This window comes from Pelodiscus sinensis, chromosome 24 (genome assembly GCF_049634645.1).
Source record: "Pelodiscus sinensis isolate JC-2024 chromosome 24, ASM4963464v1, whole genome shotgun sequence".
Taxonomy (NCBI): Eukaryota; Metazoa; Chordata; order Testudines; family Trionychidae; genus Pelodiscus; species Pelodiscus sinensis.
Genome location: NC_134734.1, coordinates 13585266 through 13601539, shown reverse-complemented (window position 1 = coordinate 13601539; position 16274 = coordinate 13585266). Strand labels below are relative to the sequence as shown.

General features: G+C 57.8%; 1 protein-coding gene across 3 annotated transcripts; it reads right to left on the bottom strand.

The window, feature by feature from the left end:
- Window positions 1-1085: 1085 nt before the first annotated feature.
- On the bottom strand, window positions 1086-14061 carry LOC102460402 (palmitoyltransferase ZDHHC3-like). Of its 3 annotated transcripts, none has more exons than XM_075908469.1 (10): window positions 13859-13996; window positions 13253-13433; window positions 12318-12406; window positions 8524-8597; window positions 6945-7057; window positions 6333-6394; window positions 5435-5555; window positions 4883-4955; window positions 4295-4424; window positions 1086-3568 (listed from the first exon to the last, which is right to left on the bottom strand). In XM_075908469.1, exons 2-10 carry the CDS (start codon window positions 13270-13272, stop codon window positions 3477-3479), a joined length of 774 nt encoding a protein of 257 aa, XP_075764584.1. In that variant the 5' UTR covers window positions 13273-13433; window positions 13859-13996; the 3' UTR covers window positions 1086-3476. The 3 variants fall into 3 exon arrangements, with proteins under 3 accessions (XP_075764584.1, XP_075764585.1, XP_075764583.1); XM_075908470.1 differs by having other exon boundaries at window positions 13855-13988; XM_075908468.1 differs by lacking the exon at window positions 13253-13433 and having other exon boundaries at window positions 13855-14061.
- Between the last annotated feature and the right edge of the window lie 2213 nt (window positions 14062-16274).

The following is a 16274-nucleotide window of genomic DNA, read 5'->3' as shown; positions in this document are numbered from 1 at the left end:
CATGCAGATGGCCTGGACCAGGGCTGCAGTCCAAGCAAAACCTCTGCAGCCGGGGCTGGGACGAGATCACTCCCTGGGGCTAGTTCCTGGCTCCCACCGATCTTGGGCCAAAGGGCTGCTCCATAGCAGCACTGCCCAATGACCAGCATGTGCATGCTGAGGGGGAAACTGCAGGGGAGGCTCAGCTCTGGAGGGGTGGGGGGCAGAGTAGGATGGGGCCCACAGGGCGGCTCTCACACTTGTGGCCAGGACAAGACCCAGCACTGGAGGGAGCTCTAGAGTTACAGGCACATGTGGCCCCCAGTAGGGCTGACGGGAGCTGCTGGGCACACAGCGAGCCCCCACCTCCAAAATGGCACCTCTACGCTTGCCCCTTTGCCAGCACTAAAGTCAACCCAGCTCCTCTGGGCCCCATTGGATTTCAAGGCATCCCACTGCTACCACCTGCACCCGAGGCAGGGATACTTCACAGGCCCCATCCCAGGCTCCTGGCCTGTGGGGGTCAGCAGAGGAGGGGTCAATGCTGCTATGGGGGCACCAGCCCTCTTGGGGGACATCCACAGCAGCACAGCCCCCTTCCCTGGCCCATGGAGATCCCAGCTGGGACACATCACCTGCTCCTAGGTGACCCCTGCTCAGCCACTCATGCTGGGCATCCCTGGGAAGGTCCCTGTACTGCTCAGATGTGAGCAAGGGGAACACCCCACTACCTTGGCCCCATGCGTCTCCAGCGGGACGCTGTGCCAGGCCCGAGCGGTGTTGCCGAGGCACTTGCAGCAAAACTCTGTGGCTTACAGGCTGCTGGGGCAGAACAGCAGTCACACAGGGCGATGCGCTGCCACCCTCCTGCCCCGGTGAATGGCATCCCGCGCAGCCAGCGCCAGGCACGGGCTTCTTTGGGCAGGGCCTGCAGGCTCCCAGGGCTGAGCACACGAGTCATCAGCCCACCCAGCAGAGGGGATGAGGGGACCAGGTTGGGGGCCGTACAGCACCGAGCTCATGGGCAGCCCAGGGGGCGGAGTTGAGATCAGGGCACAGAGCACCCAGCGCACAGGCAGCCGAGCCCAGTCACTACACAAGGCGGACAGAGGCACGGCCGGCACAGGCAGCCCCTGCGCAGGGTTTATTCACAATTTGCAGGAGTTGGGCCGAGGGGCTGTCGGAACCCAGCAGCGCCTGTCTCATGCACCGGGCTGCGGAAGCGAAGGGGCCGCGGGGTCAGCAAGGCTATGCCACCAACCACCCCTGGCTCCCACCTGCACCCGCGGCACACGGCTGGGCCAGGCCAATTGCACTAGTGCAGCTTGCTGCACACTATCGCCCCAGGGATACGGGCCAAGCGCACCCAGCCCCCCACTGCTAGCACTGGGCTTGGGACCTGAGAGTCACCGGCACTGCACCAGGAACTGGGCTCTGGGGGAAGCTGGGTCGCCTTGGGGCAGCAGGCAGGAGTTGGGGGCCAGAGCCCTCTCTTCCCCCACGAGGGCCTTAGACCCTGTCCTGGGCCCAGCCTGGGGACCGAGGCAGCCAAGCAGCCCCTGGAAAAGCCTCTTCCCCCACAGAGCCATGGGCAGCCACCGCTCAGGGCAGCAGCACCCCTGGGCGCCTCCTGCTGCTCACAGGAACCACCAGGAACCCACCAAGCTGCCCAGGCTCAATGCAGTGCTTGGACTCTTGGGAGCCCCCCCAGCCACTGCCGTCCCAGGTCTGCACACCAGTGCCAGAGACCCCCAGGAACGGGCAGCCAGGCCGTGCCGGGGGCCTTGCACACACACAGACACACAGGGCAGTGTGCAGCCAGCTCCTGGGCTCAGACATCAGCCTGGGCAAACAGACCCCCAGGCACAGTCAGCTGGGGGAAGGTGACTCTGAGGCTGTGCCACACAGCTCAGCTCCTCTGGGCTGGCTCCCCACCTGATCCATGACAGCCCTGCTCTCGCTTGCCCTAGACCCAAGGGGGTCAGGGCTGTCTTCCTGGGGGGGGTCGCAGTGCTTTGATCCGGGCCAGCCGGCATTTTCTTTTCCCAGCTCGGCAGGTGCCCGACATCCATGTGGCGGAGGCAGGGGGTGTGGCAGGGGAGCGGACCGGCGCTTTAAATTAAAGGGGCTTTTTTTTTTGCTCAACAAAAATGTTCCCGGCTCTGGGGGTTGACCACCCCATGGGAGAGGAGGGGGCCAGAGCCAGCCACTGCAGCACAAAGATCCTCTGGGGAACAGCACTGCCAGCTCCCTTGGGAGGAGCCATGTCCCCTTCACTGGCACCCCCTGGCAGTGCTGCAGCCAGAAGCAGCTCCTCAGCCTGTCCCCACCTACCTAGCATCTCCCAGAGGCCGTCAAGATGCGGACTCCTGCTCAGCCTAGGCTACTGACTCCTAGCGCCCATTTGCTCCATTTTCAAATGCCCCTCGGTGCATCCTCCAGGCTGCCCCTCCCACGGGGCAACAGAAGCGGGAGCTCCCTTTACGCATCTGTGCCACGTCCTCCTCTCCCTCCCGCAACTCTCTTTGGGGGCTGCCTGCAGAAAACACTTGCCCAGGGTTACGCGGCTAGTGTGGGGAGAGCCCGGCCCTGCCTCAGCCCTTCTCACACCACCCAGCCCTTCTAGCAAGTCTCACAGCAAATCCCCATGTGCTTTCCCAAGGGGGGTGCTGACGCCTCCATTTTACAGATGGGGAAAGTGAGGCACCAGAGGGAATGTGACTTACGCCATCCAGTACTCTAGCCTCCCCCACCTGCCAGCACCATCTCCTCTCAGGATCCTTTGTACCGTAATACACCTAATAAATAGTAGCAGTGCCTGCAGGGCTGGCTTGGGCCCCTGGCAAGGGTTGCCAGCACGTACCCCACACCCCCAGGATACAGAGCGGGCCATCCCCCCGGGGACGGCGTGGGGGGCTCTGAGTTAGCAGAGGCTGCTGCCAGGGCCAAAAACCGGAGCTCCGATCTGTCTGGGCACAAGCGAGTGCTGCTGCAGACAGATACTCAGAGTAGTAGTGGTGGCGTCCCCCTCCCTGGCCAGGAGCCGAGAACAACTGGCTCCGTTCCAGGCAGCAAGGGGCTGGCAGCCGGGGGCAGGGAGTGCTGCTCCAGGAAGGCGGGCAGAGGGAGGGGGCTGGGATGCAGGTAGTGACAGAGGGTGCCAGGCTAACACTGATCCAGGAAGAGCGTCGTGCATGGGGCCCACCTTGAGCACGTGCCATGCACCAAGGCGCCGGGACGCTGGGCAGCCGGGCGCTGCAGGAGTCTGGCGCAGAGGCTGGAGAGCGCCCCTCTACCGTCCGTGATCCCCAGCTTCATGGGGGCACCATGGAAGGATTTCCAGTGCGGGGCACGACAGAGCCAGGTGCTGCAGCCGCACCCTGGCCCCAGGCTGCCAGCGGGAGCAGCTGGGCAGGCTCTGTTCTGCAAAGCCTCCTGCAGCACAAGTCTCCTCCCCCTGGGGCAGAGGGGCGAGAAGCAGCGTCCGCACAGGCGGGTCACACGTCGTAGTTGGGCAGGTAGCTGTAGGCCGGGGTCCCGCCTGACGGGGGGCTGCAGTTACAGGGGAAAAACCAGCAGATCACAAAGCCTGGAGGAGAAGAGAGAGATGGGGAGGGGAGGTCAGCATGAGCAGGGGCCTCCCAGCACAGCCTGGCTCTCCCAGGCTGCCTGGGTCCCGGCCTTGCCCATGCTGGCTCTTCGGGTTAGTTACTGTGGCGTCACCCCCAGGTACAAGTGTCCTGGGATCTAGGTTACATTCGCGCCTTGGCTCATGCCAGTCTAAATTCCCCAGGAAGGACGAGCCCTCAGAGCAGGCTCAGATACTCTTCCTCTCCCCCAGCCTAAGTTCCCTCTGGGCCCCACAGCCGCATAGCAACCTGTCTAGCACCACGCAGGGAACAGACCTGCCCCAGCTCGGGGAGAGGAGCCCCTCTCCCAACCCCCGCCCCAGAGCTTCTGTGCAGAGAGGGGCACCCCTCCCCCCAGCCTGGATGCTGCTGCAGGGAGAGAAAACTGGGAGGAGATCTCTCTCCCCCCCAGAGTCCCCCGGCAGCCTGAATCCCAAATCCTTCATCCTCGGCCCCACCCCAGAGCCTGCACCCCCAGCCGGAGCACTCACCTCCCCTCCTCCCCCCAACCCTCTCCCCAGCCCTGAGCCCCCTCCCACACGCCGAACCCTTGGCCCCACTCCCGCCACCTGAATTTTGTGATGAGCACCAATGTGGAGGGAATGTGACATCCCCCAAATCCATGCCGCAAATGGATTTGGAAGGAAGGAGGGAAGGCTGCAGCCCTCCGCCTGCCTGTAACGTACCCCGTCCAAACACCTCCCGCAGCAACGCGATCTTCGGCTTCCGGGTGTGCGCCACCTCCCGGCGCGCCTCCTTCAGCAGCCGGTTCCGCAGCTGCTCAATCGGAGTCTCGTCCGTGATGATAGAGACCACCTGAGAAACAAGAGGATCGCCTGACGCGCTCCCAGGGAGAGAAGCACGTGGATTTACAGCTACACGCCTCTCCCAGCAGGGGGTGCTGTAGGGAGTGGGGCAGGACCACTGGCTGTGGGGAGAGCTCCCGGCTACTTCAGGGCTAGAGTCTCCCAGCAGGGGACACTATAGGGAGTAGGGCAGGGACACTGGCTGTGGGGGGAGCTCCCGGCTATTCCAGGGCTAGAGTCTCCCAGCAGGAAGCACTATAGGGAGTAGGGCAGGGACACTGGCTGTGGGGGGAGCTCCCGGCTATTCCAGGGTTGGAGTCTCCCAGCAGGGGGCGCTACAGGGAGTGGGGCAGGGACACTGGCTGTGGGGGGAGCTCCCGGCTATTCCAGGGCTGGAGTCTCCCAGTAGGGGGTGCTGTGGAGGACGAAGCATGAAGCAGCCTCTTACGGTGCCCTGCGCAAACCAACCTGGTCGTAGAAGATGACGGTGACGAAGAGCCCAAAGAGGATGGACTCCACCAGCAGAACGATGCAGTGAGCCCTGGGGGGGAGGGAGAAGTCAGATACAGATCCAGCCAGCTTAGGGATCCCAAGGACAGGCTCAGGCCTTGCTACTGTTGATTCTGGCCCAGAACCACCCACCCATGTATCATAGGCCCTCTACTGACAACCACAGGAGAGTCGACCTCCGCAGCGGGTTAGAGGCTCTAGAAGCAGGAGGTGAGAAGCCCTGTGGCTGCAGAGTCCTGGAGGGGAGGGGGGGGACTGGCACGCTGCAGTTACAGTCTGAACCTCAAGGACTTGGTACCTCACCCTGCCCCTCTAACACCTCATGAGGGGACATGGGGCCATCACTCCCCCACAGCTCTAGGGGGCAGGAGCTCAGTGTCACCCACAGGCAGCAGGGCTGAAAGGGAACCCAGACATCCTGCCTCTAGGACCTCTCCTCCCCTTGCTGAGATCTGTCTGCACCCCGCAGCTGGGGATGGGGGAACCTAGCAGTGGCCCCTACACACTTACATCTGGACATTGCTGTTAGAGACACCTCCAGCTGCACCTTCCATCGTCCCAGGGAAGCTCTTGTCCACTGGCCACAACCACGTGGTCAGCACCAGCCCCATGGCATAGAGACTAGCCAGCCCTGAGACAGAGCCACAAGTCAGCACAGACCAGAGATGAGCGCCTGGCCCCAGACCCAGAATCCCCCACTTGGGCTAAGGCTAAGCCTGGCCAGAAGGCAGCCCCCGGGGGGAAGGTCAGGTGCCAGCTGCTGCAGAGCCTGGCTCTGTTTGATCTCGCCCAACCTGCCAGGGCTACCCAGGGACCAGCTGCCCGATGTCAGTGCTTCATTATGGACCACCCCACCCCCAAACTCACCCCTGGGTGGGGCACACAGGTTCCCACTTCCCAGCCCTCTCTCCCTCGGAGTCCTTTCACTGTCTGAATGTGGAGAAGAAGCAAGGCAGAATGGGGATAGAAGCTGGCTATGGGGCTGGGGGGGGGGCACAACTGGCTCAGAGGGGAGGGGGCAGTGGCTAGCTCTGGGGCTGGGGAACACACGTGGATCAGAGCAGGGGGGGCAGAGGTTGGCTATGGGGCTGGGGAGCACACATGGATCAGAGTGGGGGGGAGAGGCTGGCTCTGGGGCTGGGGGCACACGTGGACCACAGCAGGAGGGCAGAGGCTGGCTATGGGGTTAGGGATCATGCAGGGAGGGTTCTGGGACCAGAGATCCCTCTAGTGGGGGACAGCAGAAGGCAGGGGGCTGGTAGCAGACAGGGACCCAGGGCAGGGAAGCCCTGGGTCTTGGCTCTGTGCTGGTGCTGTGAGTTGCGTGCTGCAGCGCCACCTACTGCTGTATCCCCAGGCCCACACCTGCTCTCCCTATGGCCGGCTCCCAGGCTGGGCGGCCACGTACCTGTGTAGAAGAGGAACTGGATGAAGTATTTCTGGTTTAACTCGCCAACGCAGTTGTTGATCCTACAGAGAGACAGAAAGAGCACAGGGCCTGTCAGGATGCTACCAGCAACAGCTGGCATCAGACACTAGTGTCCCCATCCCTCGCCCACCCCCACACCTCAAAGGAGAGGAGAGCAAAGCCCCTTTGGAGGCCAGCACTGGACACCTGCCAGAAAATCCTACGTCCACGCGAAGTTCAGGGACACTCAGTGAGCTGAAGCAGGCCAGGACACTGGGGTTAATGCCCTTCTCTCAAAGCTGACTTAAAGGACAGGTTACAAACCACAGTTAGGAGCGCCGCAATTTCACATGTGAGTTCTTTCAGAAGTCTTGGGCGAATGCCACCTGGTCCCGGGGACTTGTTACTGTTAAGTTTATCACTTTGTTCCAAAACCTCCTCTAATGACACCTCAAACTGGGACAGTTCCACAGATCTGTCACCTAAAAAGAATGGCTCAGTTTGGGACTCTCCCTCGCGTCCTCAGCCATGAAGACTGCTGCAGAGAACTCATTTCGTTTCTCCACAATGAGCTATGACCAGGGTCCCCAGGGCGAGCCGTAGGTGCCTCACCAGGGGCAGTGGTGATCCATGCGGCGGACGCAGCGGTGGCAGATGCGGCAGTGGTGCGCCCGTGGCGGGCGGTACGTCTCACAGCGGTTACATACCGTCCAGTCCTCATTGCTCTGGGAAGCAGGGAGGAGAACTCTTAGCTGCGGCTTTCCCCCGGATCCCAGAGCCCTGCTGGAACAGGCACTGACAGAGGTAATGCAGGGGGCTGGGAGGACAGGCGGCGAGGGGCATCAGAGCAGTCTGGAGAACCCAGCATGGGAGCAGGAGCCGTGGGGCAGGCAGCGACAAGCTGGAGAGGGGAGGGAGCCAGACAGCTCCAGCACTTCCATAAGCCCTTGGATGTTGCATATAAAAGCACAAAGCCTGAGTTCCTACCCGCCCAGGGCTGTAAAGGCTGGGGAAACCCCATGGCCTTTGTTATCAGGGGGCACTTCTGGGCAAAGTAACAGGGAATACAGGGCGCCACGGGCCATGGAGGCTGGAGAGGAACAAGGGAGAAGCCCTGAGATGCTCAGATCTGGACAAACTTAGCTCTGGGGCAGGGATTTAGGGAACAGCCCCAGTTCAGCAGGGAACTGATTATCAGACCTATCACCAGCACCCCAGGAAAGCCTCCTCTCTGGGGAGTGTTGGGCCCCTGGGCCGGAAGGGCTGTGGCAGTCACTGGGAGCACTGCACGCCCACCCCAGCATTTGCAAGCCTGTGCACTCCCTGCCCTCTCCTCCGACGAGGCGGAGCTCTCGTTGCCATGCAGAGTGCGACAGGGTGTGATCAGCACAGCCGCGCCGGCTCCATCCAAGACCATCGGCCAACCCGCAGCCCCCAGGCTGGCACCATGCCCGTGTAGCCAGTGCCATGCTCTCCGAGAGGCCGCACAGAGACATTCGGGAGACAAACCGCCGCTGCAGCACAGGCCCAAGCCTGGAATAATCCTCTACCCATAATTCCCTGAGCCACGCAGCCTGTCCCATAGGGCATCTCTCCCTAGGTGACCAGCAGCAGGTTATGCCCAGCTGCCGTCACTTTAATCCCATCCGCAAGAGCTGCTGCCACGCTGAGCCACGCTAGGGATGTTAAATATCGGTTAACTGAGTAGTCGATGAACCTCATGAATTCTTACTGGTTACTCGAGTATTCTATAGTCCCCGGGGGTGGGACCGGCAGCCAGTGTGCTCTGGCCACACTCCCAAAGAGCCCCCTGCCACTCTGCGCTGCTGCCTCTGATTCAGAGGCAGCAGCCCCTGTCTGGGAGAGGGGTCTGAGCTCCCAGACCCAGTGCGAGCTGGAAATGAGCCAAGCTGCCTACCCGCCTGGCTCCTAATACACTTTAAATGCAGAACCGCAGCAGGGGAAGGTCCCGAACCCAGCACAAGCTGGGACTGAGCCAGGCTGCTGGCCAGCCTGCTAAAAATTTTACTGGCAAGGGGGTGGGGGAGAAATGTGTGTACTCTACAGCATTAACCACACACCTAATCCAGAGGCTCACTAAGCAGCCGGATTCATGATCCTTGGGGAGTGACTAGGCCTGTTCCCAAGAGCCCCTCCTGGGCTCGTTCACAGAGCCCCGTGCACCACTCACCCGCTCATTCTTGTGGGGCGTGTTACTGCGCAGGTCAGAGAAGTCGATGGCGGTATCGGGCAGCGGGACCATGCCTGGGAGGGAACCAGAATACAAGATGATGAGGGGGAGAGCAGGGCAGCGAGCAGGGCACAGATGAGCCACGGTACCATACGACACCCAGCATGCGGGGCTCTAGAGTCCCCAGGTCACCCTGGAGCTCGCTCAGTGAGTGCCTGTGCTGGAGGGGAAGCTGGAGAGATGGGAACAAGGAGGGGGCAGCCTTGTCACAAGTACGTGGGGATCTGAGAGGGAAAGCGCCCAGCAGCCGCGGCTCTTCTCTTGCTGCCAGGCGTGGCAGGTGGGATCTCTAACACACTCTGTTTACTCTCCATTTCCAGAGCCTCTGAACAGATCAGGACACCAAGCAGCAGGTGGGTGTATTCTAGTTCCTCCACCTCAGGGATGCCTACACATCCAGCAGCAAGCCCCACATCTGACCCCTGTCAGACGCATGGCTCCAAGGTCACCTGTCACAGAGGAGGCGGAATCAAGCTCTAGACTCACGGGTCAAGGCCACACCTCCATGCTACCAGCCCGCCCCGAAGATGGAGCGCATCAGCCGTGGAAGATGCCACTGGTTGGCACTGACAAGTTCACATCATTCTGCCTGTGAGGCCTGGGGTCACTGCAAGCACAGCAAATCTCCAGCCCCCTATCGTGCCTCTGACCTCATGTGGGAAGCCACTGTAAGGAGCGGGGGGCTGTAGTCCACAGGCGCAAGCTTGGAGTCAAGGGCCACATGACTCCCCCTTAGAAAAAGCTAAACCCAGGGCCTAGCACATGGCAGGAATACACCCAAAAGAGACAACAGAAAAGCTAAACTCTCAAATCCCCTGTACATCCAGGACACCCCACTCCACTATAGCCAGGGACAGAACCCAGGAGTCCTGGCCCCTAGTTCCCTACTCTACTAGACATAAGAATAGTGGGTCAGACCAAAGGTTCCTCTAGCCCAGTATCCTGTCTGCCGACAGTGGCCAATGCCAGGTGCCCCAGAGGGAATGAACAGACCAGGGAATCATCAAGTGATCCCTCTCCTGTTGCTCATTCTCAGCTTCTGGCAAACAGACTCTAGAGACACCATTCCTGCCCTCCCTGGCTAACAGCCATTGATGGAACTAATCTCCATGAATTTATCTAGTTCTTTTTTGCACTGTTAATAGACTTGGCCTTCACAACATCCTCTGGCAAAGAGTTCCACACGCTGTGCGTTGTGTGGAAAAATACTTGTTTTAAACCTGCTGCCTATTCATTTTGTTCTTGTCTTATGAGGAGTAAATAGCATTTCCTATTTTACTTTCTCCACACCAGTCATGATTTTATAGCCCTCTACTACATCCCCCTTAGTTGTCTCTTTCCAAGCTGAAAAGTCCCAGTCTTTTTACTCTCTCTCCTCATATGGAAGCCATTTCATACCCCTCATCATTTTTGTTGCCCTTTTCTGAACCTTTTCCAAAGCCAATATATCTTTTCTGAGGTGGGGTGAGCGCATATGCACACAGTATTCAAGATGGGGTCATACCGTGGATTTATACGGACTAGAGGCAATATGTTCAGGGGGAAAGATAGCTCAGTGGTTTGGACATTGGCCTGCTAAACCCAGGGTTATGAGCTCAATACAGGCAGTCCCCGGGTTACGTACAAGATAGGGACTATAAGTTTGTTCTTAAGTTGAATCTGTATGTAAGTTGGAACTTGCGTCCAGATTCAGCCGCTGCTGAAACTGATCAGTTTCAACAGTGGCTGAATCTGGACGCCAGTTCTGACTTACATACAGATTCAACTTAAGAACCCCAGGCATCCCCAAGTCAGCCGCTGCTGAAACTGATCAGCAGCTGATTCCAGGAAGCCCCGGGCAGGGGCTTCCTGTAATCAGCCACTGGTCAGTTTCAGCAGAGGCTGAATCAGGACGCCTGGGGCAGAGCAGCTGGGGTGCTGCCGGGTTGGTCCTGTAGCGCCCAGAGCAGCGCTACGGGACCAACCGGCAGCGCCCCAGCTGCTGTACCACAGGCGCCCAGAGCAAAGCCGCGGAGCACGGGGGCAGCGGGACAGCCCAGATGCGCCAAGGCTGTCCTGCTGCCCTCGGGCTCTGCGGCTTTGCTCTGCTCTGCTTTGCTCCCTGTCCCCCTGGTCTGCAGACCAGGGAGACAGGGAGCAAAGCAGAGCAAAGCGGCGGAACACGCGGGCGGTGGGCAGCCGAGACGCGTCTGGGCTGCCCGCCGCCCGCGTGTTCCGCCGCTTTGCTTTGCTCCCGGTCCCCCTGGCAGGGGGACGGGGAGCAAAGCAGAGCACAGCCGCAGAGCACGCGGGCGGCGGACAGCCCAGACGCGTCTGGGCTGCCCGCCGCCCGCGTGTTCCACCGCTTTGCTCCCCGTCCTCCTGGTCTGCAGACCAGGGGGACGGGGAGCGAAGCAGAGGAAAGCCCCGGAGCACGCGGGCAGCAGACAGCCCAGACGTGTCTGGGCTGCCCGCTGCCCGCGTGTTCCGCCGCTTTGCTTCCTCTCCCTGGTCTGCTGGAGACCAGGGAGAGGGCCCCGTTCGTAAATGTGGATCCGACATAAGTCAGATCCGCGTAACTTGGGGACTGCCTGTACTTGAGGAAGCCATATAGGGATCTGGGGCAAATCTGTCAGGGATAGTACTTGGTCCTGCTGTGAGGGCAAGGGACTAGACTTGATGACCTCTCAAGGTCCTGTCCAGCTCTATGAGATGGTATATCTCCATATATTTTCTCTCATTAGCAATCCCTCTCTAAATGTTGCTTAGACCTTGAACCTTCTATTGCTACGTGCTGTCAGATCCTACAGGGATCTCAGAGAGGGAGTGAATCAAGCAGCCCTGTAAAATCCCCAGAGTGATTTTTGCTGTGTGCACATTATAGAATCATAGAACCATAGAGCTGAAAGAGACCTCAGAAGGTCATCAAGTCCAGCTCCCTGGTCTAGGCAGGACCAATCCCAACTAAATCAATCCAGCCAGGGCTTTGTCAAGCCGAGACTTAAAAATCTATAGGGATGGAGACTCCACTACTTCCCTAGATAACCCATTCCAGTGCTTCACCACTCTCCTAGTGAAATAGTTTTTCCTAATATCCAACCTGGACCTCTCCCACCGCAACTTCAGATCATTGTTCCTTGTTCTGCCATCTATCACTACTGAGAACAGCCTTTCTCCATCCTCTTTGGAACCGTGCTTCAGGAAGTTGAAGGCTGCTATCAAATCCCCCCTCACTCTTCGCTTCTGCAGACTAAACAGACCCAACTCCCTCAGCCTCTCCTCGTAGGTCATATGCTCCAGCCCTCTAATAATTTTCGTTGCCTTCCACATTACACCATCCCTCTATCCACCACTGACACAGGCATGTAGGTGGAGGGCAGGAGCATCCTGTCACTCATCACGCATCTCTGCACCTGCTAAGCCAGCTCAGCCCAGCTATACTCAAAGAACACATGTGGGTCTTGTGAGAGAAGACAGAGATACCCTGCAGGAAAGACAGGACCTCACATCAAGAACACACTGCTCTTCTGTAACGTATTTCAGCCAGAGAGCCCAAAGCCCTTTACCAATGGGGAAAGGATAATTTTTATTCCCACCATCTTGAAGGAGATGCAGCCTGGGGCAGGGACCATGCAGCAAATCAGCATCAGGAACAGGAAGGGAACTCAGTTCTCACTTCCCCAGCTCTGTATCTAAGCCACTAGGCCACCAATTCCTCAGCTTGGGCAGAGGAAGAGCCAAGGGTAAGTGCTTACCTGGATCAGCAAAGACAGCTCGTGTGTGACAGGCCATCAGCAGAACAACAATGAGGTTAAACATCACGGCATGGAAGGGACACCAGAGGCTGGTACAAAGGGAACAAGTGTCAGACACCTAGCCCAGGCACAGGCTCCCTGGGGGCTGCAAAACTATTTTAGTCTCCATTACAAACAGAGGCTTCTGTGGTCACACAACACCAGTGTCTGAGGCATTTATCCTGGCTGTCATGGCAGTAAGTTAAAATTGCTAAATATACATGGAAACAAATACAGATTATCCAGAAAGCCCTCCCAAACCTGCACACGACAGCAGGCCAGAAGAGCCACGTGCAGCAAGGTGCTTGGGAAACAGCAGTGAAGGAGATGGAGTCATGAGAAGAGTATACAGCCATGGGAAGGGTACACCCCATTCAGGAGTGGTGGACTGGCAGAGACAGAGGAAATGAAAGTGCAGATTTATCAGCTTGTACAATCAGCAGGGGATGGGCCAGACACAAGCAAAGCTTCTCCCCAGACCAATAAGGACTGGAGACCGCCAGCAGAAATGGGTCAGTCCCTAGCTAGGGATTTCTTCCAGCTGGCTCACACTGGATACCTTGACAGCAGCCCGGGATCACATTACTTGTGCACTGAGCCCACTCCTAGAACTGTAATCGGAACCACACACCCCAGGCCAAGTTACCAGGCAGGGGGAACTGCCACTAGAAGAGAAACCATGTTCTGAGCAGTGAGTGATTCCTCCCTTGTTATCTGGTGAATTCTTCACTGCCCATCTAGCCCACATGGCCCACGGTCTCATCCCAAGACCTTCTCCCACATGCACTAGAGGTCCAAGCCTTGCAGCTGAGAATTCACCGGCAGTGAAAAGTGCTTCTGTGAAAGGTCTAAACCCTGCTCAGCCTGACGGCAGCTCCCTGGGAGGCCAACAACACCTGAGATGCAGACAAATCATGACTGCTGAAGATCCTGCACCCTGACATGGTTCAGAAGTGACAGCCGCATGTTAACAGTCCAGTCTGGGATCTGGGGCCAACTACAGTGACAGGTCTTGAAACAGTGGAAGGGAGCTGGCAGCCCTAAGCAGGGGCTCCCAGCCTGTAGTGGTCCTGGTCCCTGCAGGGGCAATGGAGGGAGAGGATCAGGGTTAGGATCAGGGAGCAGCACTAGCCAAACTACAGAATGATGCTGACTTGGGGAAAGAGGCTGGCACTCAGCGGAGCTGGGTTCAAATCACCGGCCCTGCCAGATGCATCTCATGACCTGGGGGGAGTCGCTTCCGTCTCTCTGGGCCTCAGTCCCCATCTGTGACCCAGGGACGTGCCGCGTCCATTAAAGACTCACTTGCAGGGCTGGGACTGGCAGCGCCCCTGCCCCAGTGCAGCCAGGTGGTGTCCCAGGGACCCCGCACCTCACAGCAGGGACTGACCCGCCCCAGGGCTATAGGAAGGGGATACGGCCCCGCCCCCTGCCCCGCCCCCAACACTTGCCCCGCCCCCACTCGGGTCCAGGCCCCGCCCCCGCCGGGCCCCGCTACCTGCCCCGGAAGCCAGGCTGCAGCAGGATGTGGGTGAGGATGACGTAGTCGGCGTAGCCCACGCTCAGGTAGGTGAGCAGCAGGCAGAGCGCCCCGCACGGGTCCCTCTTGCAGCGGCCCGGCCCCGCCGCCCCCATGGCCGCCACCGCCCGCCGGGGCCCGCGCGCAGCGGCAGGGCAGCAGGAGCTGCGGCTCCGCCGGCTGCGGCGGGGGGCGGGGCATCTCCAGACACCGCCCCCTTCCTCTCGCCCAATCGAGACCGGCTCTTTCGGTGACGTCATGGGGGGCGGGGGCAGGGACGCGGAAAAGGAGGTGCTGCCTGTGTACCGTTTCCATGGCGACGGGGAAACTGGCGCCCCGCCCGAGGGATGACGAGCTTTGCTGGGAGGGGGGAGAGGCAGGGAGCACGCGGGTCCGAGGTCGGGGGGGCCAGAACGGGAGGGGGCCGGAAGCTGAGGGGGGAGAGTGAGAGGGGTCCAGAAGCTGAGGAGTGGGGGGGCTGAGAGCGCTGGGGGTCCGAGAGCTGGGGGGGGGGCTGAGAGCTGGGGGGGTGAGAGTGGGAGGAGTCCAGAAGCTGAGGAGTGGGGGGGGGGCTGAGAGCTGGGGGGGCTGAGAGTGGGTGGGGGGGGTGAGAGCTGGGGGGAGAGGCTGAGAGTGGGAGGAGTCCAGAAGCAGAGAGGTGGGGGGGCAGAGAGCGGGAGGGGTCTGGGAGGGGCTGAGAGCGGGAAGAATCAGAGAGCTAAGGGCTGGGGGGGGGGTGAAAGCGGGAGGGGCTCCCAGAGCTGAGAGGGGGGCAGGACTGAGAGCAAGATGGTGTTGGGGGGCAGAGGGGCTAGGCGCCACCTGCTGTGGGGCAAAAATAGGGGTGAGGGGCTCCTCCCACCCCCTAGAATCCCAGGCATGGCACTGGCCAGACCTGACAGTTCCTTCCTCGCTGTCTCTGATTCACTGTCTTCAGCTGCTAAAGGAGCCTGGATGCAGTAAAGCACTTTACACAGCCCCTGAAAGTATCACAGCCAGCACTTTGAGTCCCCTCTCCGTGTCTGAGTCTGCACCGAGCCCATTCACCACTTGGCCTTAAGTGGTGTTCTCCGTGCCAGACTTGGCCCGCAATAATTCTTCTCAGATAGAGTTTCACTCCTTTAAATTATTTACTGTAGAGAATGTTGGGTTTATGGCTCTTAGCGCTGCATCATTTACCTTGGTTAATAGTGTGTGGCTGGAGGTCATTGTGCTATTTAGTTGACATCTGCAAATAATCACTGAAAATATTAATAATTGCTATGAGCTGCAGCAGTCACATTATAGTGTTGCTGCTCTAGCACTTCATATTTGTACTGGAATGCTTGTTTTTAATTCTAAATTTTTGTTCTTTTTTATGTTCAAATTTATTCTCTAGGGTCACGTGATATCAGGGCAAAGTGATTTCCTAGTTTTCTGTCAAAACTTTTTCAGTTTCCTTCAATCCAATAATGGGGATTGCCTTTATCAAGTGTTGGATGGAGAGGCAAAACTACATTCTACTGCTTTTTCATATGTCACCACTTGTGTTTAGAACTTGGCTTCCAAATATTTACCACAGGCCATAATTTTAAAGGTGGAAAGCACCTGTATACTTTTGAAAATCCTACTGGTTGTCTAAATACCTTTTAAAATCTAACTCAAAGGACACTATATTATCTTGTATGAAATCCTTCTCAAAGGCAAATTTCGACTGTAGTTTGTACTAAATGCAAGTATGCAACCTCAAGATAGATTGACACTCACAACATTTCAAAAAATCATGAATTATACACCCAAAAGTTATTACATCTTTTTGAGGAGCTTCAAAAAGTTCTCACCAAACTAAGTGATTGGGCAACAAAATGGCAAATAAAAATTAATGTTGATAAATGTAAAGTAATGCACATTGGAAAAAATATTCCGAATTATACATACAATATGATGGGAACTAATTTAGTTATAACTAATCAAGAGAGATCTTGGAGTCATTGTGGATAGTTCTCGGAAAACATCCACTCAATGTGCAGCAGCGGTCTAAAAAACAAACAGAATGTTAAGAATAATTTTAAAAGGGATAGAGAATAAAACAGAGAATATCTCATTGCCTCTATATAAAACCATGGTACACCCACATCTTGAATACTGTGTACAGATGTCACCTCAGCTCAAAAAAGATATATTGGCATTGGAAAAGGTTCAGAAAAAGACAACAGAAATGATTAGGGGCTTGGAATGGGTTCCATATCGAGAGAGATTAAAGAGACTGGGACTTTTCAGCTTAGAAAAGAGGAAACTAAGGGAAGAGATGGTAGAGATCTATACAATCATGACAGGTGTGGAGAAAGTGAATAAGGAAAAGTTATTTACTTGTTCCCATAACATAAGAACTAGGAGTCACCAAATGAAATCTATAGGAA

What these genes read in the sequence shown, in the direction of transcription:
- LOC102460402 (XM_075908468.1), bottom strand. Translation starts at nt 13,991, where the DNA reads ATGGGGGCGGCGGGGCCGGGCCGCTGCAAGAGGGACCCGTGCGGGGCG. An exon ending in AGCTGTCTTTGCTGATCCAG is followed by an intron (nt 8,598 to 12,317) that starts GTAAGCACTTAC and finishes GTTCCCTCCCAG; the next exon opens with GCATGGTCCCGCTGCCCGAT. An exon ending in TCTAACAGCAATGTCCAGAT is followed by an intron (nt 4,956 to 5,434) that starts GTAAGTGTGTAG and finishes CCTCCCCCCCAG; the next exon opens with GGCTCACTGCATCGTTCTGC.